The sequence below is a fragment of the Manis pentadactyla genome, chromosome 9 (genome assembly GCF_030020395.1).
Source record: "Manis pentadactyla isolate mManPen7 chromosome 9, mManPen7.hap1, whole genome shotgun sequence".
Classification (NCBI taxonomy): Eukaryota; Metazoa; Chordata; class Mammalia; order Pholidota; family Manidae; genus Manis; species Manis pentadactyla.
The window spans coordinates 62,976,146-63,002,044 of NC_080027.1; the positions used below are offsets into that span (position 1 = coordinate 62,976,146).

At 36.6% G+C, this 25,899-nt stretch overlaps 1 protein-coding gene across 3 annotated transcripts in view; it reads left to right on the forward strand.

Annotated features, from left to right (window-relative positions):
- The first annotated feature begins 23,244 nt into the window (after positions 1 to 23,244).
- LUZP2 (leucine zipper protein 2) overlaps positions 23,245 to 25,899 on the forward strand; it is a 493,734-nt gene continuing 491,079 nt past the window's right edge. For 2 of the 3 annotated variants that reach the window (XM_057507481.1, XM_036932720.2), the window contains exon 1: positions 23,245 to 23,610. Coding sequence is in view for 1 of the 3 variants with exons in the window: in XM_036932720.2 (XP_036788615.2) it covers positions 23,549 to 23,610 (62 nt within the window). In the remaining 2 variants the exon portion in view is untranslated. The remainder of the gene's footprint in view (positions 23,611 to 25,899) is intronic. The other variant, XM_036932721.2, reaches the window with a different exon arrangement.

Genomic DNA, 25,899 nt, shown 5'->3' on the forward strand with positions numbered 1-25,899 from the left:
AAAATAATTTACAAATGCAATGGTTTATTATCATTAGAGTTTGTCTTTATATACTTGAAGCTTACTCAGTTACTTAGTCAAGACAGCTCTTTGAAACTTCTAGAAAAGGTCAGGAATTCTGTTCCTTAACTATAAAGGAAGTCCTGGGAATTAATACAACACCTTGATTTTATTTGCCATTGTTAAGAGCTTTGACTGAGAAGACACTTTATGCTGTTTTCCCCAACTAAATAATAGTGAAATAATGCATTTTGTTCTGGTGGCGTCTTTCATCTAAGAATCTCTAAGGGCTGTGCAAATGTTATCTCACTAACAATCCTACCTTTTCATCATACAATCTGTCTCTGAAGTAAGTGGCAAATAACTGAAGCTCAGATGTATTACTTGACTTATCCAAGGTCACAGGTCCAACCCATCATGAACAACAAAGAAAAAATATGTGGGTTAATTTATTTTCAGTTCTCTTGCTTCATTATTGTATACCAGCCAAGATTCCTCCTCAATTATAGTCCTGAAGTAGCGTTTCACCATTATTTTGATAGGTTCTAAGATTCAAAAGTTAGAGCTACAGTTGGGATCTCATTCTTTGGTACAGTAAAAAATAGGAAGAATGTTTTATTTTTGTGTGGTATTGGTAACAGTTTAGCCACTTTTATTGCATCATTTGCTCTCCCCAGTGTTGTGGGAGGTATATAGGGTAAAAATAATTATCTTCACTTTTCAAATGAAAGCACTGAGACTTGGAATAATGATACAAGCTTTATTGAGTATTTACTACAGGCAAAATATTACACAATTTGTATGTGTTTTAGTTCTGAAAAAAACTAACATGTGGCAGGTGACAAAATATATCCATTCTACAGGTGAAGAAACTAGGAACCATGATTCAAATAAGTTAAATAGTTTGTTGTTGCTGGAACAGGCTGTATTTTCTAATACTGTTTATTTAATCCCCATGCTTCAGGACTTGAGGTAACCAGAAGTCATCAATAGAGTTAACATTGGGAGTAGAAATCATCACCACATCACTCACACAGACCCTTCACTATTATCATTATTATCAGTGTGTTGGATTATCAGCTGATCCCTAGAAACAGCTTGAGATAAAGTGTTGCATGCAGGTTTATCAGAAAGAACTCTCAAGGGATAAACCTGAAAGGAATTAAAGTCAGATTAGACAAGAGAAGGTGACCTGCAAAGCAACTGAAACCCCAGCAGATCCTCTAGGGAGCTTTGTTGTTGTGAGATGGCACTTGAGAGTTTTCCCAGATTGAGCAAGGAATTTGAGCCTTGGCATCTAAATATGAATCTGTCATTGTCCAAAAGACAACTCCTGAGTGGGTAACATTGGGCAAGGCAGTTCTCTGCAGCAAATGACAATTCCCTCTGAAGTAAACGGTTCTGAGTCCTCTGCAACAGCTATTTCCAGCAGATAGTTCATATGTAGGCCTTGAGAAAGGATTCAGAGCAAAGCGCCATAGTATCCATTGCAATCAATAATATTCATTAGGCAGGTACCTATGTCAGGTATCTATGGCAGATACTGGACTAAGATCTTTATATGCCCAATCTCATTCAATCTCTACAACTTTAAGAGACGATAATTATAATGGTTCTCATTTTATAGTTGATGAGGTCAAGAATATTTGTCCAAGACTACACAAGTGCCACATGTAGAATTTAGCCATTACCATGTACTGCCTCCCTATATGCAAGTGCCTATTGCCAAGATGGGTAAAATTTCACAAGTGTAATTTCTGTGAAATTTCACAGATCTCTCGGCCTTTCAAAATTGGTTGTGGGCAGATTAAATGAATTAAGTGAGACAACAAATGTAGAACTGTTTCAACTGTTACCAGCTACCTCAAACACATAAATATTTTTCCTGTCATTTCTGACACATGGAAAGTATTCAACAAATGGTAGTTCATTTGAATATGCATCTATCTCAGAAAGGCTGGTTTTCATTGTGCCTACTTAGGATACAGAACTTCCCCTCAGAACAACATGAAACGAAGAACTGCCAAAAAAAGAGAAAACACTTGACCAAATGAATGACTTCCTCTGTACTTCTTGTTGCCTGAATCTACCAAATCACCTCTCTTACCTGAGATATAATTCAAGAACAGGACCTAAGGAAAGGAGGAGCTTTCTGTCCTCCCTTGCCCTCCCCATGTAGCATGACACTGAAATGATCTCAGCCTGTGAGTGTAGTGAACCCTAACTTGATTCCCTTGTCACTCCATATTCTGCATCAAGGACTTTCATTCTCACCTTGAGAAAAGCATTACTGGTGTCATGAAGGGAAGAAAGATTCTGAAATCCATGCCTGAAAGGGATGTGACATTTCCTAAACAGAATTAGAGGATGAGGAAGAGACCTGTAGATTAATAGGCAACTTTATTTTTAAGATTTTTTTTGTGTCTCAGTCAACATTAAAATCAGGAGAGGAAGAAAAATAGCAAGAAATTTGAAGTTCCACTTCAGAGGTGTGATATCACATTCTTCACAGTACCTAACAAAATGCCCAGTGCAGCTAGTATGTGATTTAAATGATTGCAGAGTAATAATAGTAATTAGGACAGTAAACTGATAAACTGATATTTTTTGTTCTATATCATATTACCAGCTATCTTATCATCACAGTGACCTTAGATGTCCTTTACCTCATTATGCAGTATTTTTCTATCTACTATAATAGTACCATTTGTCTTTATTTCCTACATACTTTAAGACTTTCAGAGTGCTGTAAAGACCAAGTTTTCATTATCCATTACATTTTTATGCAATTGTAACCAAAAACTTGTGCAATCACTTTCTTTCAAATAGGTGCATTTTCTATTTGAATCTGATTGATTTTGCAGTGAATAGCTGAGGCCTCAGCATAAATCCATGTAGTCGTTTATTGGGCAACCTGATTTCCATAGATGGCATGAAGATCGAATTCAGGGAATGTAAACTTAAGATAAATTATCAAATGAAAATAAAAAGACGTGACCTAAACACAGACTTAAATATTACATGGATTTTATACTTAACTTTCACATTCAGATGCTGAAGTGTTAAAATACAATGAGGGGAAATGCTCCTAACATAATTCCAATGAAGCAATGTATGAAAATAATAGACATCTGAATATTTCTAGTTGTGGAACAAAAAAGCAAGAAAATATAACTGGAAATTTAGGGAAACAGTGTAGGAAATAAACGTTGGAAGCTGTCAAGTGGATATAATCAATATGTGCCATAAAAGAGGTATCAGAGCCAGTTGCTAACAGTGGAGGGAAATCAAAATGGAATAAGCAATAGACATCAATTTTGAATATCGCAGAAGCCACACAAAATAAGTAAAGTAGAAGTTTAAATGTGATTTGGAAAGGTTTAACATGCATGTGTGATATTTGAGATGGATTGATGTGTGTCATAGATTTCTAAACATGGTTGCCATCTACTCTCAATAGGCCATCCTTAAGCCGATATTGTGACCAGATACAGACCTTGCTGATTAGCTAGTCTTGAGAAGTACACCTACCTTCTCAAACTGGGACATTGTATGAGCCCCATTCAAGTCACAACTGAGGGAAAATAGAAGTGTTTTGCCAAAGAAAAATCAGTGTTGATCTGTAGAAGCAGGATAATAGGGGTAGAGCAAGCTGGCATAAGAGCAAATTTCCACTAAGACTGAACATGATACTAAGCTTTACATAATGAATTTATATAATTTTTATATGAATTATATATTATACACAATATATAGTGCAATATATATATACTGTATGGACAATATAGGATATATACATATATTATACGTAATTGTGCTATATAGGCATATATACAGTGCCCATATATACATATATATTATGAGTATCAGATAATCATAATATACTCATGTACTTATTTCCTACACAGAAAAAGAAGTAGAGCAACAGGTATTTGGTGGTCATGAACTTTGGTTGTGCTTTCACATGAAATTTGCCGCTTTGATCTCAGTAGCGCACAGGCATGCTTGAGATGTGATCTGAGGAGGTGTAAGACTTTGCCATTGTTAGGGAAAATGATTTTGTTTGTCGGTGTGGCTCTTTGGAATAAATGCCATAAAAGCTAGCAAAGGGCATAGTTTACTTCTGGGATTTTCTGGAAAACAAACAGGAAATACCAAGGCAAATGTATACTGCTTCCTAGCAGTGGGAAAATAATGTGTATCAATAGTTTCTTTCAGTACCATTCTAATCTCATGAAATTTTTGTTACTATATTTTTTTCCCTACAGAGACTGCATTTATATACAACCAAAATTGTGCGTTTTAATAAAACTGATAGGCAATTTTAATCACAAGGAGAATGGAGAAAATACCATTTGAAAATCTTTCACAGCAAAAATTTAAATGTGGAAGAGCTTATTAAGTTAGAGAACTTACATATTGTTTGTTTATAACAGGTATTGTAGATCTACTATTTGGTACTTAATGTGCTTAGATAACATTAATTTAATTAAGAAAAGTTAAAAAAAAATGAGTGTAAATCCCAAAATGTTTACTTGGTTTACATAATGCTGTATTTTTAATCTAGCATTGCAGATTATCTAGTGTACAGGTGTACATAATGCTATATTTTTAATCTAGTGTACAGATAAAGTAAAAGAAACTAAATTGCCTATAGAGGGGGAATGATAAAGAGAAAAAAATATTTTTAAGTAAAAAAGAAAAGAACCAGTTTGGAAAGGAGAAAACCTGAGATCACACCCTTTATGGCTATCAACAAAATATATTGACTTTGGGCTACTTACAGGCTTTCAATTTTCCTGTCTGTAAAATAAATAAATTGAGTTCAAATCAAGGCTCTGAATCTTGTTAACTGTACAACAGTGGACAAGTTATATAACTTACTGAGCTCAGCTTTTATATCTATACACCAGAGATAAGAATTCCTACTCCACAGAATTGTACTGAGGATTAAATGAATTTTTTTTCTTAAAAAGCACTATGTAAATATTAAAATATTACGTGGAAGTTAAATAATTATATATATTATTAAATATATATAAATATATGTAATAACACTTGTTATTAAAGAAAATAAAATGTGCTTGAAAAAAATAACAAGTGGATCTACAAAGTGCTCTGAAGTTCCAAATGCTAAAAATTCAGTAGGATTTAACAAGTAGTAAGTTAAAGTCTGTACCCAAAATAAGTTACAATATAAAAATTTTAAGGTTAAATTTTATATTTAATTTATTTTAATTTGAATATTTAATTTAATTTAATTTAAATATAAATTAATATATTAAATATAAAAATATACCTGGGCATATCATAGATTGATATTATCTATTGTATAACCTATTGGAGCATACAGAATTACTGTAAAGCATAGCACCATAAAACAAAAACTTTATTATCTCACTTTATGTTGATAAGGAATCTTAAGAGCAGCTTAGCTGAATAGTTCTGGCTTATGTTATCTCATGAGTTTGCCTTCAAGTTTTCAGCCAGGGTGCAGTCACGTGAAGGCTTAGCTGGGCTAAAGGACTCACTTCCAGACTCACTCCTGTGCTTGTCGCTGGTTCTTGGCAGAGCTCAGTTCCTCACTACATGTCCTGTCCATGCGACACCATGGTGTCTAACTGGCTTCCCCTACAGTAAGTGATCAAAGACAGAGAGAGAGAGAGAACACAAAGCAGAGATGACTTACCAAATGAAGTGACTTACTTTCCCCATGTTTCACTGGTCTCAGATCTACACTAGCACTTCATAGAAGGGAAATAATTATGGTGTAGATGGCTTGGAAGCAGGATCATTAGGAACTATCTTGGAGGCTACTACAACTTTCCTGTTTAAAATATTTCAGTGGCTATCCATCATCTCCAGAATAAAATTCAAGTTCTTTCCAATAATAATGAAGGTCTCTTAAGAAACGACTCACTTCCAGTCATTTCTTTCACTCTTCTACCCACTTACATACTCCCTTCTAAACACTATTGCAATATTCTTCATTTTAGAGCATGAAGTGTTTGTAGATTCCTAATAATAGTATACTGTATCTGTAATTATTATACTTACAGCTAATACTTATTAAGTGTTCCCTATTTCCTTTGCTATAGATATATTTAATCTTTACAGTGATCCTGTGATACAGATACTATTATTTGCCAGGAAATCATGTTAGCTCTCAAACTCTCAAGTTGAAGGAGCAACAAACATAGAAGGTATGGTTATGAATCCTTGCATGCTTCCAGGACAGCCTGGAATCATGATGTATCCTTGATCAATGCCTGGAAATGTTTAATTTTAGGTTAGTGATTGATGATGTCATATGAAATGCTTGGAGAACAACAGGACATGATGCGCATGCTTGTTAGGATGGCTTAACAAGATTTATAATGTACATTTGGTATCTATGCTGTGTCCTGAGTTTCAGTTATCATAGCTGGTCTCATAATGGGAATGTGCCTATGAGATGAGTGCTGCATAAAAGTCTTAACCTTTGAGACTCAGTGGGCTCCCCTGCACATATATCTAACGTGTGTCCCTGTGGTTCTCTGATAGAGAAAAAGAGGATCCTGTGAGACTGGTAAGGGAAGGAATCAGAAGCCTCGCACCTGACTTCTGACTTTGTCAACTGAAATTTTTCTTCTCTTGATCACTTTGTATCCCTTGTAATAATTCTCAGCCATGAATATAATCCATTGCAGAGTTCTGGGAGTCCTCATGGATCCCTGAACTTAAGGGTAGTCATGGGACCCCCAAGACAATTTTTAATCTTTCCAGTAACTCTATGACATAGACTCTTTTATTTCCCAGAAAATATAGTGATGACTTCCCAAAGTCTCAGAACTAGTGAGAGGCAATGTTATATTGAAACTGAAAGTTTGTCTGTAGAACCCAAGCTCTATTATACACTTGGATCAACACTGGCAGCCTTCTTTTTTTTCTTAGTAAATTTGTCCCTCATGATGTATATAGATGTTACCTTCATTCAGAAGGTTTCTTGAATCCAAAAGCTGAGGTAGAACCCTCAAATAGTAAATTTTGCTTACTCTTTCAGAAAATTTTTGCAATTACTTTGAAGTTTCATATTTACCTTAATTTCAGCTCCACTGGAATCCTCACACAATCAGTGATTGACTGGTAAAATTTATTAGGATGTTCTCAATAAATATTGGTTGGATAAATGGATAGATGGGTGGATAGATAGATGGATGGATGAATGCATACTTTCCTAGACAGCATTTTATTAGGAATATAAATGATATCACAAATAATCAGTTTTTTATCAAAGACATAGTGTCTTTGATTTATTTATTTATTTTTACTTACTTTTATCTAGTTTGTTTTGATTTGGTATCATTAATATACAATCACATGAGCAACATTGTGGTTATTAGATTCCCCCCATTATCAAGTCCCCAAAACATACCTCATTAAAATCACTGTCCATCAGCATAGTAAGATGGGATAGAGTCACTACTTGTCTTCTCTGTGCTATACTGCCTTCCCCATGCCCCCACACCACTACATTATGTGTGCTAATCATAATGCCCTTTATTCCCCTAATCCCAACCTTCCCACCCATTCTTCCCAGTTCCTTTCCCTTTGGTAACTGTTAGTCCATTCTTGGGTTCTGTGGGTCTGCTGCTATTTTATTCCTCCAGTATTTCCTTTGTTCTTATACTCCACAGGTGAGTGAAATCATTTGATACTTGTCTTTCTCTGCCTGGCTTATTTCACTGAGCATAATGTCCTCCAGCTCCATCCATGTTTTTGCAAATGGTAGAACTTGTTTTCTTCTTATGGCTGAATAATATTCCATTGTGTATATGTACCACCTCTTCTTTATCCATTCATCTACTGATGGACACTTAGGTTGCTTCCATTTTTTTGCTATTGTAAATAGTGCTGTGATAAACATAGGGGTGCATATGTATTTTTGAACCTGGGCTCCTGCATTCTTAGGGTAAATTTCTAGGAGTGGGATTCCCGGGTCAAATGGTATTTCTACTTTAGTTTTTTTGAGGAACCTCCATGCTGCTTTCCACAGTGGTTGAACTAGCTTACATTCTCACCAGCAGTGTAGGCAGGTTCCCCTTTCTCCACATCCTCTCCAGCACTTGTTTTTCTTGGTCTTTTCGATATTGGCTATCCTTACTGGTGTGAGGTGATATCTCATTGTGGTTTTAATTTGCATTTTCCTGATGATTAGTGATTTGGAGCATCTTTTCATGTGTCTGTTGGTCATCTGAATTTCTTCTTTGAAGAACTATCTCTTCATATCTTTTACCCATTTTTTATTCAGGTATTGGCTTTTTCGTTGTTGAGGCATGAAAGTTATTTATATATTTTGGATGTTAACCCCTTGTCGGATATGTTATTTACAAATATATTCTCCCATATTGTAGGATATCTTTTTGTTCTGTTGATGGTGTTCTTTGCAGTACAGAAACTTTTTAATTTGATGTAGTCCCATGAGTTCATTTTTGCTTTTGCTTCCCTTGCTCTAGGAGATGCATTCAGGAAGAAGTTTCTCATGCTTACATTCAGGAGATTTTTTACTATGTTGTCTTCTAAGAGTTTTATGATTTCATGACTTACATTCAAGTCTTTGATTCATTTCGAGTTTACTTTTGTGTATGGGGTTAAACAATAGTCCAGTTTCATTCTCTTGCATGTAGCTTCCCAGTTTTGCCAACACTAGCTGTTAAAGAGACTGTCATTTCCCCATTGTATGTCCATGGCTCCTTTACCATATATTAATTGGCCATATATGGTTGGGTGTATATCTAGGCTCTCTAGTTTGTTCCGTTGTTCTATTGGTCTGTTTTTGTGCCAGTACCAAATTGTCTTGATTACTGTGGCTTTGTAGTAGAGCTTGAAGTCAGAGAGCATAATCCCCTCAGCTTTCTTCTTCCTTCTCAGGATTGCTTTGGCTATTCGGGGTCTTTGTGGTTCCATATAAATTTTAGGATGATTTTCTCCAGTTTGTTGAAGAATACTGTTGGTATTTTGATAGGAATTGCATTGATTCTGGAGATTGCTTTAGGCAGGATTGCCATTTTGACAGTATTAATTCTTCCTATCCTTGAGCACGGTATGTGTTTCTTTAATTTATGTCTTCTTTAATATGTCTTCTTTAATTTCTCTCATGAGTGTCATGTAGTTTTCAGAGTATAGGTCTTCCACTTCCTTGGTTAGGTTTATTCCTAGGTATTTTATTCTTTTTAATGGAATTGGGAATGCAATTGTTTTCCTGATTTCTCTCTCTGCTAGTTCATTGTTAGTGTGTAGGAATGCCACAGATTTCTGCATATTAATTTTGTATCCTGCAACTTTGCTAAATTCATATATTAGATCTAGTAGTTTCAGAGTGGACTCTTTAGGGTATTTTATGTACAGTATCATGTCATCTGCAAACAGGGACAGTTTCAGTTCTTCCTTGCCTATCTGGATGCCTTCTATTTCTTTGTGTTTGATTGCCATGGCTAGGACCTCCAGTACTATGTTGAATAGAAGTGGAGAGAGTGGGCATACATGTCTTCTTTCCAATCTTAAAGGAAAAGCTTGGAGCTTCTCACTGTTAAGTATAATGTTGGCTGTGGGTTTGTCATATATGGCCTTTATTATGTTGAGGTACTTGCCCTCCATATCCGTTTTTTGGGAGTTTTTATCATGAAAGGATATTGAGATTTGTTGAATGCTTTTTCGGCATCTATGGAGATGATCATGTGGTTTTTGTCCTTTTTGTTGCTGTTGTGGATGATGTTGATGGATTTTTGAATGTTGTACCATCCTTGCATCGCTGGAATAAATCCTACTTGATCATGATGGATGATCTTTTTGATGTATTTCTGAATTTGGTTTGCTAATATTTTGTTGAGTATTTTTGCATCTATGTTCATCAGGGATATTGGTCTGTAATTTTCTTTTTTGTAGTGTCTTTGCATGGTTTTGGTATTAGAGTAATACAGGCCTCATAGAATGAGTTTGGAAGTATTCCCCCTACTTCTACTCTTTGGAAAACTTTAAGGATGGGTATTAGGTCTTCACTAAATGTTTGATAAAATCCAACAGTGAAGCCATCTGGTCCAGGGGTTTTTTTCTTAGGTAGGTTTTTGATTACCAGTTCAATTTTGTTGCTGGTAATTGGACTGTTCAGATTTTCTCTTTCTTTCTGGGTCAGCCTTAGAAGGTTGTATTTTTCTAGAAAGTTGTCCATTTCTTCTAGATTATCCAGTTTGTTGGCATATAATTTTTCATAATATTCCCTAATAGTTCTTTCTATCTCTGTGGATTCTGTAGTCATTTTTTCTTTCTTATTTCTGATTCTGTTTATGTGAGTAGACTCTCCTTTTTTCTTGATATATCTGACTAGGGGTTTATCTACTTTGTTTATTTTCTTGAAGAACCAGCTATTGCTTTCATTGATTTCTATTGTTTTATTCTTCTGTATTTTATTTACGTCCGCTCTAATCTTTATTATGTCACTCCTTCTACTGACTTTAGGCCTAATTTTTTCTTCTTTTTCTAGTTTCATTAACTGTGAGATAAGACTGCTCATATGGGATTGTTTTTCTTTAGACTGCTCATATGCGATTGTTCTTCTTTCCTGAGGTAGGCCTGTATTGCATTATATTTTCCTCTTAGCATGGCCTTCACTGTGTCTCACAGATTTTGTGGTGATGAATTATTGTTGTTATTTATCTCCATATATTGCTTTGTCTCTGTTTTTATTTGGTCATTGATCCATTCGTTATTTAGAACCATGTGGTGAAGCCTCCATGAGTTTGTGAGATTTTTCATTTTCTCTGCATAATTTATTTCTAGTTTCATACCTGTGTGGTCTGAGAAACTGGCTGGCACAATTTCAATCTTTTTGAATTTACCTAGGCTCTTTTTGTGTCCTAGTATATGATCTATTCTTGAAAATGTACCATGTGCCCCTGAAAAGAATGTGTATTCTGCTGCTTTAGAGTGTAGAGTTCTGTAGATGTCTGCTAGGTCAATCTGTCCTAATATGTTGTTCAGTGCCTCTGTCTCCTTACTGACTTTATGTCTGGTGATCTGTCCTTCAGATCTGGAGTGTTGAAGTCTCCTAGAATGAATGCATTGCATTCTATTTCCCCTTTTAATTCTGTCCATATTTTTTTTACATATGTAGGTGATTCTGTTTTGGGCACATAGATATTTATAATGGTTATATCTTCTTGTTGGATTGATCCTTTTATCATTATTTAATGTCCTTCTTTGTCTCTTGTGGCTTTCTTCGTTTTGAAGTCTATTTTTTCTGATATAAGTATGGCAACTCCTGCTTTTTTCTTCCTATTAGTTACCTGAAATATCTTTTTCCATCCCTTCACTTTTAGTCTGTGTATGTCTTTGGGTTTAAAGTGAGACTCTTGTAGGCAGCATATAGATGGGTCTTGTTTTTTATCCTTTCAGTGACACTATGTGTTTTGTGGGTTTTTTGGTATCATTAATCTACAATTACATGAAGAACATAATATTTACTAGGCTCCCCCCTTCACCAAGTCACCCCCACAAACCCTATTATAGTAAATGTCCATCAGTGTAGTAAGATGCTGTAGAAACACTACTTGTCTTCTCTGTGTTGCACAGCCCTCCCCGTGCCCCCCCACCTTGTACATGTTATTCGTAATGCACCCTTTCTTTTTCCCCCACCCTTATCACTCCCTTCCTACCCATCTTCCCCAGTCCCTTTCCCTTTGGTAACTGTTAGTCTATTCTTGGGTTCTGTGGGTCTGCTGCTGTTTTGTTCCTTCAGTTTTTCTTTGTTCTTATACTCCAAAGATGAGTGAAATCATTTGGTACTTGTCTTTATCTACCTGGCTTATTTCACTGAGCATAATACCCTCTAGCTCCATCCATGTTGTCGCAAATGGTAGCATTTGTTTTCTTCTTATGGCTGAATAATATTCCATTGTATATATGTACCACATCTTCTTTATCCATTCATCTACTGATGGACACTTAGGTTGTTTCCATTTCTTGGCTATTGTAAATAGTGCTGTGATAAACATATGGGTGCATCTGTCTTTTTCAAACTGGACTGCTATATTCTTAGGGTAAATTCCTAGAAGTGGAATTCCTGGGTCCAATGGTATCTCTATTTTGAGCTTTTTGAGGAACCTCCATATTGCTTTCCACAATGGTTGAACTAATTTACATTCCCACCAGCAGTATAGGAAGGTTCCCCTTTCTCCACAACCTCGCCAACATTTGTTGTTGTTTGTCTTCTGGATGGTGGCAATCCTTACTGGTGTGAGGTGATATCTCATAGTGGTTTTAATTTGCATTTCTCTTATGACAAGTGATGTGGAGCATCTTTTCATGTGTCTGTTGGCTGTCTGAATTTCTTCTTTGGAGAACTGTCTGTTCAGTTCCTCTGCCCATTTTTTAATTGGATTATTTGCTTTTAGTTCATTGAGGTGCGTGAGCTCTTTATATATTTTGGATGTTAACCCTTTACCAAATCTGTCATTTATGAATATATTCTCCCATACTGTAGGATACCTTTTTGTTCTATTGATGGTGTCCTTTGCTGTACAGAAGCTTTTCAACTTGATATAGTCCCACTTGTTCATTTTTGCTTTTGTTTCCCTTGCCCGGGGAGATATGTTTATGAAGAAGTCGCTGATGTTTATGTCCAAGAGATTTTTTGCCTATGTTTTTTTCTAAGAGTTTTATGGTTTTATGATTTACATTCAGGTCTTTGATCCATTTTGAATTTACTTTTATGTATGGGGTTAGACAATCATCCAGTTTCATTCTCTTACATGTAGCTTTCCAGTTTTGCCAACATCAACTGTTGAAGAGGCTGTCATTTCCCCATTGTATGTCCATGGCTCCTTTATTGTATATTAATTGACCATATATGTTTGGGTTAATGTCTGGAGTCTCAATTCTGTTCCACTGGTCTCTGACTCTGTTCTTGTGTCAGTACCAAATTGTCTTGATTACTGTGGCTTTGTAGTAGGCTTGAAGTTGGGGAGTGAGATCCCCCCACTTTATTCTTCCTTCTCAGGATTGCTTTGGCTATTCGGGGTCTTTGGTGGTTCCATATGAATTTTTGAACTATTTGTTCTAGTTTGTTGAAGAATGCTGTTGGTAATTTGATAGGGATTGCATTGAATATGTATATTGCTTTGGGCAGGATGGCCATTTTGATGATATTAATTCTTCCTAGCCAAGAGCATGGGATGAGTTTCCATTTGTTAGCGTCTTCTTTAAGTTCTCTGAAGAGTGTCCTGTAGTTTTCAGGGTATAGGTCTTTTACTTCCTTGGTTAGGTTTATTCCTAGGTATTTTATTCTTTTTGATGCGATTGTGAATGGAACTCTTTTCCTGATTTCTCTTTCTTATTAGTTCATTGTCATTGTATAGGAAAGCCACAGATTTCTGTGTATTAATTTTGTATCCTGCAACTCTGCTGAATTCTGATATTAGTTCTTCTAGTTTTGGAGTGGAATCTTTAAGGTTTTTTATGCACAATAATATGTCATCTGCAAATAATGACAGTTTAACTTCTTCTTTACCAATCTGGATTCGTTGTATTGCTTTGTTTTGTCTAATTTCTGTGGCTAGGACCTCCACTATTATGTTGAATAATAGTGGGGAGAGTGGGCATCTCCGTCTTGTTCCCGATCTCAGAGGATGACTCTATGTCTTTTGATTGGTTCATTCAGTCCATTTACTTTTAGGGTGATTATCGATAGGTATGTACTTATTGCCATCACAGACTTCAGATTCGTGGTTAACAAAGGTTCAAGGTTAACTTCCATACCATCTAAGAGTCTAACTTAAGTCAATTAATATACTATTAAAAACACAATCTAAAGGTTCTTTTGTTTTTCTCCTCCTTTTTCTTCCTCCTCCATTCTTTATATATTTGATTTCATATTCAGTACTCTTTGTCTATCCCTTCATTGACTTTGGGAATAGCTAATTTAATTTTGCATTTACTTACTAATTAACTGTTGTATTTTCTTTACTGTGGTTTTATTATCTCTGGTGACAGCTATTAAACCTTAGGAATGCTTCCATCTATAGCAGTCCCTCCAAAATACACTGTAGAGATGGTTTGTGGAAACTAAATTATCTCAGCTTTTGCTCATCTGGAAATTGTTTAATCCCTCCTTCAAATTTAAATGATAATCTTGCCGGATAAAGTAATCTTGATTCCAGGCCCTTCTGTTTCATTGCATTAAATACATCATGCTCCCTTCTGGCCTATAAGGTTTCTGTTGAGAAGTTTGATGATAGCCTGATGAGCTTTCCTTTGTATGTGATTTTATTTCTCTCTCTGGCTGCTTTTAACAGTCTGTTCTTATTCTTGATCTTTGCCATGTTAATTACTATATGTCTTGGTGTTGTTTTCCTTGGGTCCCTTTTGTTTTGATATCTGTGGATCTCCATGGCCTCAGAGACTATCTCCTTCCCCAGATTGGGGAATTTTTCAGCAACTACCTCCTCAAAGACACTTTCTATCGCTTTCTCTCTCTTCTTCTTCTGGTACCCCTATAATGCAAATATTGCTCCGTTTGAATGGGTCACACAGTTCTCTCAATATTCTTTCATTCTTAGAGATCCTTTTTTCTCTCTGTGCCTCAGTTTCTTTGTATTCCTCTTCTCTAGTTTCTATTTCATTTATCATCTCCTCCACTGTATCCAATCTGCTTTTAATTCCCTCCGTTGTGCTCTTCAATGATTGGATCTCCAGCCGGAATTCATTCCTGAGTTCTTTAATACCTTTCTGTACCTCCATTAGCATGTTAATGATTTTTATTTTGAACTCCCTTTCAGGAAGAGTCATGAGATCCATATCATTTTTTTCAGGTGTCATATTAATTTCACTGTGGACCAGGTTCCTTTGTCATTTCATATTTGTATATGGTGCCCTTTAGTGTTCAGAAGCTCTACTCTGGATCTGCTCAGCCCCTGAGGCAATGTCAGGGGCCACAGGGGAGCGGTATTAGTGTCTGGGGGGAGGAAAGAGCTGTTTCCTGCTACTGGCTGCTATGCCTGTCTCCACTGCCTTAACCAGTGGGCCAAGCACACAGGTATATGCTTTTGTCCCAGAGTAGTTGGATATGGATCCCTGCTTTCCACAAGCAGCTGCAGTCTTAGTCTCTCCAGGAATTTTGCCTCTGTTAGCTTTCCAACCCCATAATCATGAGAGTATCATGAAAGCATCATGAAATGTTTTTGCTCCCAGAGCAGATATCCGGAGTTAGGTATTCAGCAGTCCCAGGCCTCCACTCCCTCCCCGCTCCATTTCTCTTCCTCCTGTTGGTGAGCTGAGGTGGGGGAAGGGCTTGGGTCCCTCCGGGGCACAGCTTTGCTATGTTATCCTGTTCCGTGCAGTCTGCCCTTTTCTCCAGGTGTATGCAATCTGGTGCAGTCCTCTTTCCTATTGCTCTCTCAGGATTAGTTGTATTAATTATATTTTTGTATTATATGTGGTTTGAGGAGGAAGCCTCTGTCTCACCTCTCACGCCACCATCTTTAATCCTCTCTATTTTGCCTTTATTCTTGAAGGGTATTTTTGCTAAATATAACAATCTGGATTCTCAGTTTTACTGCATTTTAAAGATATTGTTCTATTGTCTTATCCACTTTATTGTTTCTTTTGATGATCTGTCATGAGTATTGAGATTCCCTTGTATATTATGTTCCTATTTAAGATTTTTTTCTTTTACTTTTCTCTTTAGCAGTGTATGACATGTTTAAGTGTGGTTCTCTTGTTATTTACCCTGCATAAATTTTGTGGAACTTCTCAAAAGGAAAATTTATGTTTTTAAAACATATTTCGCATTTTCATCATTTAAAAAAATAAATAATTTATGTGTCTTAATCATTTTCTGTTCTCCCTCTTAAACACCAAATATTTTTATTAGTCAACTTGTTAGAACACACACCCACACAGTTCACTAAATCCTTATTTATATAGTCCTTCAATTATTTTCTCTTTCTTTCAGGTCAGATTATCTCTATGTGCCTTCAAGTCTGCTAACCTTTTGTTCATCAGTATTCAAATTTCCAATTTTATGTCATAAATTATATTGTCTAATCTATTATTTTCATTTGTTTCTTTTTTTATAGTTTAAATTTCTCTGCACTCCTAGTCTACTAATTTCAAAACTTGCATTTTTTGGGGGTTCTATTTCTGTTGATTGCTTTTATTCTTGACTATGAGTACATTTCCATGCTTTTTCATGAATCTAATATTTGTTTATATGCTTGGCATTGTGAAGGATATATTACAGAGATTCTAAATTTTGTCTGTTTCCATTACTGGATGTTCAGTTTTTCCTTGATACAGTTTTTAATTATTGATGGCTTTTATCAATGCTGTCAAGCTTTTTAAAATTATTGTTATTGTGAGTCTATATCAGCTTTCTTTCAGTTCTTTGTTATATCTTATACTATGGCATGGCTATTACTACAAAAGCCTGGCTTTTCTGGAATCTCAACTAACTCCTTGAGGTATGTGTAAAATTCTCTTCGGGAATTTCCTCTCTGGCTGGATGAGAATTCCTGTATCTCACAGTAGTTCAAGAACTCTCGTATCTCTCTTCCAGACTTACTGCAACTGGATGTTAGCAGAACTTTCAGAGTCTGGTCTATGTTAATGAAGCCCAGCTCTTAGCTGAGGACCCATGGTAAACTGCCATGCAGTATTTTGGAGGTCATTGCAAAGCCTCTCCTTCCCTGGTACTCTTCCTGACTACCAGATCCGAGGTACTTTACCAGATCAAAACTCTGATTTCTACCTTAGTACAGTATGACTATTTTTTCCCTTGTATACCACCTTTCTGTACTATGGTAGTTAAAATGTTCCTTTTAAGAAAGCTGGTGTAAGCATTGGCTTTCTTTCTATGATCCTCCTTTTCCTATTTCCCAATGCCTGAAAATGGTCATCTCATTTTTTTTTTCAAATTTTATATTTGTTTGTTGTAGGAGGACAAGTCTGATACCAATTATTCCTTCATGTCCAGAAGCAGAATTCTCATCATTAATTGTATTTTGAGTTAAATATCATGTTGGATAAAAGGATGCTTTGAAAACCATATGCCCAATGTTACATCCAGTGAGCAAGAAGAAGCTATGCCTCAGAAATCTTGTTTAGCAGTGGTTCTATAATAAGATACAATCATAGAAGAGGGACTAAATTGGGTCTTAAATTTGTCTGTATTAAGAAATTCACTGAGATAGACAAATGTCTGTGGCAAAAGGATCACACACTTACTCACAGAAAATAAGAGATGCCATTGATTTAAAAAGTTAGATGGAATTTAATTGATCCATTGATTGGATCAGTTGAACAGACCAGATTCCTTTTTAAATATACTGCAAACTATGAAATACTTAAAAAAAGCTTAACATTTATATATTAGAGCATATCTGTGCTCATTACAAAATATGTCTTTGTGCTCCTAAAGGATTCATTGAAGTCCAGACCCTGATGGATTCCTAATATAATTGTTTGCCAAAAGCAGATTTACAGTATATGTGCTACATTTGGATAAAGGAAAGTAGGACAATTGTTTTATTACCATTCTATTTTTTTTTTTTGAAGTGAATAGACCTAATCCCAGGATAACTCATTACACATGGTGATGCTAGCAAAGAGGAGGACACAGAGTTATTTCCAGGGCAACTAGTATAGGGTAGAAGAAATCCTTCTTGCAGAAGCCCCTCTCCAGGGCTCTTGAATAGATTTCTCACCATTCGTATGAACCAGCAGGATGACTTATTAAGGTGGGGAATTCAGGAGGTGGAAGCCATTCAATTCGTGTGACTCAGCTCTAAAGAATTAGAGAGCATATGATTTGGTCTTTTTTCCTTTCCTTTTGCTTTTTTTTTTTATGGTGCAGTTTCTTGAATTAAGCTTTTCTTTCTCTTATTTTTATTAAGATGTATTTTGGCAAAAATATAAAGGATAATTAGCCATATTAGAGGAAATTTCTTTGTAGATAGTTTCATTAGCAACAATAAAATACTAATTACAAGAACTGGAAACACATCTTTGATGAACCATGTAAAATATCTTTTTATAATGTCTTTAAACCCCAGGTATACAGATATTTGAATAAAATTAATGATTAACTTTGAAAATACACACATACAAATATAATTTTTACAGTACCCTTTCTTCCCTTATCACTGAGAAAGTGAGAAATGCCTCTCTCTGATTCTTAGCATATACATACAGAAACATGTAATTACAAAATAATATTAAAAGTGCAATATCAAGGCTATCTGCCACATGTCATAAGACTCAGAAAAGGGAGAACTCACCAAGTTTGTGGTGGCTGATGGATTAGGGAAAGTATTCTAGAAAGAGGTGATAGCCTTCATGAGTCTTAAATGATTAAAGTAAGGTACACATAAGGTGAGTGAGAGAACATTTCAGGAAGACAGGAAGACACCTCAGTAATAACATGAAACATTGTTAAATCTCATTAAGGAAAATTTCTGTTTCTTTGTTTGGAGTGCAACATTTAAGTTAAAGAAAGAACAGAGAACAGATAGGTATTAAAAATACTGCTGAGAGTAATTTCCTAGGAAAGTTTAGGCAATAAAAGTATTTGTAGCTCAAGTAGGCCATACTGTGGATATGGATTTGAGGAAAATACAGCTGAGAGTAGGGAACACATATCAGAATCAAAAGATGATGAGCAGACAATCAAAAGGTAATACAGGTGGTGATTCTATTTAATAAATGTTTAATACAGAGAAGCAGAGATTGTTATAGTGAAATACTTAGAAAGTAAAATCTGTAGGACTTGGTGATTGACTATATGTAGGAGAAGTGGCATTTAAAAGTAATGGATGATTCCTAGGTTTGTAACTTGGATGACTGAGTTGATGGAGATATGAAGAAGTTACAGAATGCTGATCAGAAAGAGTGGAAGAACAAAAATTCAGTGTGATTGAGTTTGACTTTGGGGGTACCCAAAGGAAACCTAGGCAAGGGTTCAGTGAAGAAGTCTATGATTGAGATACATTTTTAAGTTCATAACTATATTGGAGATAGTAAATACCGTTAAAATGGTAAGTTCACCTTGGGAAGAAAAATACAGAATTTTAAAAGAGGATAAAAGATAGAATTTTGGAGGATATCAGAGCTTAGAATGTAAGAGTAGACAAGGAAATGAAGAAATGATGAAAACATCATTCTGAGAGAAAGAGAGTGCTGAGCAATTAAATGGGGGAAAGAATAATATTTTCAAAAAATGTGATACTAGAATAACTAGATACCCACAAGCAAAGGAATGACATTGGACCCCTATCTCATAACAAACAAAAATTTACTCCAAGTGGATCATTGATAACACAATAAAACTCTTAGAAGAAGGCATAGGCATATATGTTCATGATCTTGGCTGAAGTAAAGGCTTCTTAGATACCAGGAGCACAAGTGACCAAAAAAAAAAAGGTAAATTGGACTTCAGGAAAATTAAAACCCTTTCGCTATAAATGACACCAAGAAAGTGAAAATAAAAACATGAGTTGGGATAAAACATTTGCAAATGTTTTATATATCTTTATGTAATTTTATACATATCTTTACATATCTAATAAAGAAATTGTATCCAGAATGTATAAGGAACTCTTACAACCTAGATAAATCACAAATAACTAAAAAGTGCAAAGAATTTGAATAAAAAAATCTCCAAAAATTATGTATGAATGGCCAATAAGAACATGAAAAGATGCTCAGTATGATTAACCATCAGATAAATACAAATCAAAACCACAATGAGATAACACTTCACACCACCACAAAGGCTATAGTAATAAAAAAGAAAGTAATCTGAAAAATACCAGGTATTGGCAAGGATGAACAGAAATCGACACCTTCATATATTACTAGTAGGAATGTACAATGGTGTAGTTATTTCAGAAAATAGCTTAGCAGTGTCTCAAATAAATAAATAAATAAACATAGTCTTATCATATGACCCAGCAATTCCTCTCATAGGTATATACCCAAGAGAATTGTAGATGGATGCTCACATGGGAACTTTCATGTGCATGTTCATACCAGCATTGTGCATAATAGCCAAAACATGGGAGGAACCCTGATGCCCATCAATTGATGGATGGACACAAGGTAGTATACCCCTGCAATGGAACGTTACTCAGCAATTAAAAGGAATGAAGTACTGTTACATGCTACAACATGGATAAACCTTGAAAAATGAATGTGAAAGAAACCAGTCACATAAAACCACATATAGTGTGATTCAATTTATTTGATATGTCAGGAGTTAGGCACATTTGTAGAGACAGTAATTAGATCAGTGTTTGTCAAGGGTAAGGACAAGAAAAAGGAGTTAGTAAGTGACTGCTAATAGGTACGAGCTTTCTTTTGGGAGTGATGAAAATGTCCTGGAATTAGATAGTGGTGATGCTTTCATAACCTTGTGGATATGTTAATTGAATCGTATATTTTAAAATGGTGAAGCTTTTGGTACCTGAATTAAATCGCAATAAAGCTGTTTAAAAATATAGGCTCTATATCTCCCAATCTCAATGGAGACTTGCTTCTCAGTATAACAATGTGTTCTCTCTCCATGTCCTTTATGCAGACTTGGGTACAGTTATTACAAACAACTTTTGCTGAGCTCAGTGTTGGGAATCAGCATAGGACAAGTGTTTTCATCTAAGTGAAGCTGCTGTCTGTGCTGATGCATCTTTAAAATTCATATACCAACCCTCTGAAGCCATAAAATCGATTCTGAATTTGAGCTTTCCTGCGATAATGTGGACAGAATGTGTTGGGGGATGGAGACTTACAGTTTTGTAATTCCCAAAGAAGAAACGACTTCTGCTGAGAGGCAGATCTATACTTCAATTGAGAATATAATATTTCAGTTCTCTAAATCTGCAGAAGTTTCCAAAATCTCACTTAGGGTCACCTTCCAAGATGTGCTTCTTGATGCTCTCAGGCCCTTCTAAGTTAGATATCTTTTTTTTTCTCCTGTTTGCAGAAAATGCACAAAGGCCAACAAGCATTGTGATTCTTTATGAGGTATCCAATATGAAGACGCAGCATTAACTGTAAGACACAGTCTAAACAAAGTTCACTGTGGTACTTTCCTTTTTTGGTTGATAATCTACAGTAGTCTGGTGTTGTTTTATATTGTACAGCTAATGAACAGTAATATCATTTAGGTTGGGGAAAGTCTTACATAGATATATCTATCGCTGTCTAGAGAGATAAACCTTTATCTTTACCTATATCTATAAACATTCCCTCAAGAAAACAAATGTTTTGAAGTGATGCATACTGAATTTGAATACCATCTCCATCCACTATACAAGTTATAGAGTGGCCTTGAGCAATTTACTTAACTCTCAACCTGTCATCTCAACTGCAAAAGAGGAGAGTAATAGAAATGACTGCCTCACTTGCTTTCTGTGATTTGGACAGAAGATAATGAATTTAAACTTGTTATGTAAACAAAATGTGTTCTACAAATATGTGTAAATATGTTATTTTCTAGTATACACATTTTTTTTTATTACCAAGTAGCCCTATGTCTTTGTTGAATATGTAGTTTAAAGGATCACCTTCTAAACTGAGCAGGAAATCTATTGACAATTCTGTTATTAGTAAACTGAAATACATATTTTCCTTTGGAGTCAGAGTTCTGTTTTAACAAAGTGTAGTGCGGTTTTTTTTTTAAATAAATGATGTGAGATTCACAAGTGAGTTGATTTATATGTAACTATTTGTTGTAGATCCTACTATTACCCACGGGGCTGGTATCCAGTTTGCAAAGTTGTGACTCATCTATTTTAGTGGCCTGGGATTTTAAAGCAATGTCTGTTCTGTGTAAATGTCTTAAAAGTTGATTCCATTAAGAGCAAAATCGAAAACAAATCAGTAAATTTGATGGTTAGTTCTTCAAACTTGTATCCTTTTTTAAATGAAGCTTTATAATAAATATGTTTTCCTACAAATAATGTCTTCAAAATTTAGATTAAAAAGGATGATTCATCTAAATTTTACTATAAATGGCTTACCCCTGAATAAATGGAATGTGAGCTGTAAACTCTGGATAGGAATTCCTAGAGCCCACCTGACCTTTGCCTTAGTGGGCCTTTGGTGCACTTCAGCCTTTATTGAACATCAACTTTGTTTTAATCACTTTGTTAGCTGTACTAGTTGTGATGTTCTGGCAATAGTAAGGTTTACTTAAGTTTCAGAAGAACCCAGTGTTTTTGTTTAAAAAAAACAATACAGCTCAGGACTTGATGGTCTTCAGTTTTCTCATCTCGATAACAGGGTGATAGTAATTTATATTTCTCTAGGATACTTTTTATGAAGATTAAGTGAAATAATGTATTAAGAAATGCTTTATAAAATTATTTATGTAACCAGGATACAATGCTGGAATATCAAAAACATACCATGTTTTCAAGATGTTAGAATTGAACATCTTAGTTAATGAAGTTGGCTCTGTTTTCCAGAAATGCTTTTGCAAAAAATTTATTTTGTATTAGAGTTCTGTTTTTATTTTCCTTATTTTGCAAAATAAAGCTTATTAAATATCAGATGTTTATCACAGAAGTTTGGAAAATATGGAAACAAAATGACACATAACATCTGCCTTCCAATACCACGCTTCCCAATTAACTACTGTTACATTTTGATGAATTTCTAAGTTTCGTTTCCTCACCTGAAGAATGGGACCCCTTCAGGTGAGTGAAATTGGGGCACCATCTCCAACTCCACTGCCAGCTGCTATTACAAATTTACAGGCGAGAGATTGAAATTAGAGGAAAATCAGAAATCATCAAAACTCGGAAGCAGCAAACGTCTTAAGTGTCCCCAAACCTCTTTATAGTCCACGTTTGCCGGCTGAGAAAATTGCAATGGCATGGGCTCAGAGTGCATTTCTGGACGCTGCTCACTCCTGCTTTTCTTCCATCCGCATCCGGCGGATCATTATGCATTTCTAATCAGAATAATATTTTAAACACTCCAGAGCGACGTCCTTCCACTGTTTAATCGGGGAGGGCCCCCTGCCTGGACCTCGAGTTGCTTTCCCAGGGAATTCGGTCTCACCTGCCGAGTGCGCCGGCCTCACTACCGCGGGATTGGATCCCCCCGCGTCCGCACCCGCTCCGCCGCGTCCTGGGGAGGAGCGGGAATCAATGACCAGCCCCGGGCAGCGCGCAGCCGGGTGAGCGCAGCCCCAAGACCCGCGCGCAGGGTCCCCGCCGGGCCCCCCGCCCTCCCCGCGCGCCGCCTCCAGCGCGAGTGACAATGCGCCTCCGGGCTCGGGGGCGGCGGCGCCGAGCAATCCGGGCGGGCCGGCCTCGCCGGTGACATCACTCGCGAGGATACTCCTGCTCTCGGCGCCGCCTTCGCCAAGCGGCCGTCCGTCCGTCCGTGCACTGCCGTCCGCTGCCGGAGCGGGTCCTCGCCGGCCGGGACAGAGCCGGGCACCGCGGAGCGACAGGATCCGAGGAGCAGGGAGAGCGGAGACAGCGAGGGAGGGAGGACCCGCGCGGACGACAGCATGAAATTGAGCCCCGCGCGCTACTTGCTGTCCCTCCTGCCGGCGCTGGTCCTCAGCACCAGGTGAGTCAGGAGCGTGAGCCACGCGAGCCCAGGGGCGCTGCAGGTGCGAGTTGGTCCTCCCGCAGGTCACCTGTGAGGGCCAAGGACGGACACGTCAGCTGTTTGCATCTCCCGCCCAAGTTAGAGGGTCTCTACGTTTCGGGCTGGTAAATCCTTCTGGGAGAGTAAAGCCCTTTTCTAGTAATCACGGCCCTTAGAGCAAGTCTCTTCCTTCCAGAGAGGGAACCAAGTGCTTTCTTTTCCAAAGATAACATGTTTCCCCGCAGCCCTAGTAGCAAACAGATAACACACGGGTAAAAGACCAATAGAGAAAGGAGACAGACAAGGAGGGAATTGTCACCAGGCAGTGTCTTTTTACATTGGAGCTGTTTTAAGAGCCATAGAGCTTCCATCCTTACCCAAATCTGATATTAAGGTACAGGAACCTGGGAAAAGTGATCAATCCTGGAAGATAGCAAGCCTTGCACAAAAGTTCTGGACTTGTGAAATGGCCTGTTTTGGTCTTGAGTAGGCTTAGTGGTAAGCATTTTCATTTGCTCTCTTGTGAACAGGTCTAATTAAAGAGCACGCAAGGCGATTAAAAGTTAGAAAACAATCTCAGAGTGCTGATGCAGAGACCCTAGTCAGAAACAATTATGTACTGTACTCCATCACTGACCACAGATGGGACTTTAGGCCCCAGCCAGCACAGAGCAGCTATTTTTAGTGGAGGTTTAAAATGCAGTGACTGAGTTTTGTGACTCCCCCCTGTTGATCAAGTCCCAAAGTTGGTGATGGGCTTGCATTCTTCCTCCACAAGAGCAGTACAAAGGTGGACTGTTTCACTGCCCAGGACCGAGCCTTTATTCTGCATGCCCTTAACATCATATTGGCAGCAACCTCTTTCCCTTGGCCACTATAAAATAAAATAACCCACACAAGATGAGGATCTTTTCAAATCCATATGAATAGAAACATTATCTGTGTGTCTGATAGGAAATGAATGGGGAAAATAGGGTCATACCTTATTCTGAAAGTATGAAGAAAACTCATTATCTATAAAAAATAAAGCCAGTAAAATTCTTGACTCCATTCCTAATTTAGAGTCATGTAACCAAACTTTCCTTTTAGTGTGACGACGGTTGGATTTAGCTGCAATAGTGATGTACTTAGTCTTTCCTTGCAAATGAAGAAGCCCAGTTGACTTTCCAAGACTAAAATGGAATATGAGTTGTATCTTTTTAATTTTCTCTAAGAGTTGATTGTCACTTTTCAGTTCACAAAATACAATTGGTTTTAAAATCACTTTGCTTCCCAGTATTATAAGAACTCCAATTACTATAATCATTGTCTTAATAAGCTCTAATTACAGAGCCCATTTAACTACTTGTGTTTAGTTCTAAGCAACTCAGTGTAAATTGTGCATCACAATTTTTCTTTGACATGTCTTGCCATTTATTCTGAACTCTTCTGTGGTAGTTTAACAATTACTTGTGGAGTCCTTTAGACTAAGGAAATTCTCAAAGTTTGGAAACAGGTAGATATCTGTCAACATATGCATAAAATAATAAATAATTAAATAATGGGAACCCAGACCACAGTGATTTTTAAAAAGAGAGAAAATCTGTAGTGGTCCAAAATTACATTTACTTCTTAAAGATGCTTTAATATAAGTGACTCAGAAAGCTCTATAGTCTCTAGCTTCCAAAGTTTCAGTGTTGGTTATATAATACAAAGATAAACAGCATCATCTTGCCTTTTATAAAAGTGTTAATTTTATAAGGATAAAATTTATGAAATAGCACATTTATTACAAGAAGAATTAGAATTAGTCATTCCTAATTTACTTTAGACAGGGGACTTCTACAATATTGGCTGTAGTGAAGATTGTGACAGGTCTTTAAATTTTCCTTCTTGCCTATTCAGCAAAAACAGCATTCAGGGCTTCAAAAAGTGAAACTTCATAATCAGTGGCTTGTCTTGTTATTGTGATTACTCTGTAGCAAGTTATGTTCCTGGATGCCCAGATTATCTTGTGAAAGTGAGGAGATTTGATAATGAATACGGTACCATCAACATGCCATTTTGCAAGAAGAGATTATGTTTTAGTGAATTCTAGTAGAAGCCCACTCTCTTTGTAACATTTAAGAGTTCTTGGAGGCATGTGGTTAATGTGCATGTTAGAACCTAAACTGACAAGCTTTGCCAGAACAGTTGCATTAGTAGAGGTGAGCTTCTTGTTCTTCTGAAAAAAATTGTGCTGGTAGCTTAGCCATAGCCACCTGTGACGATGGATTTTCTAGCCAAACT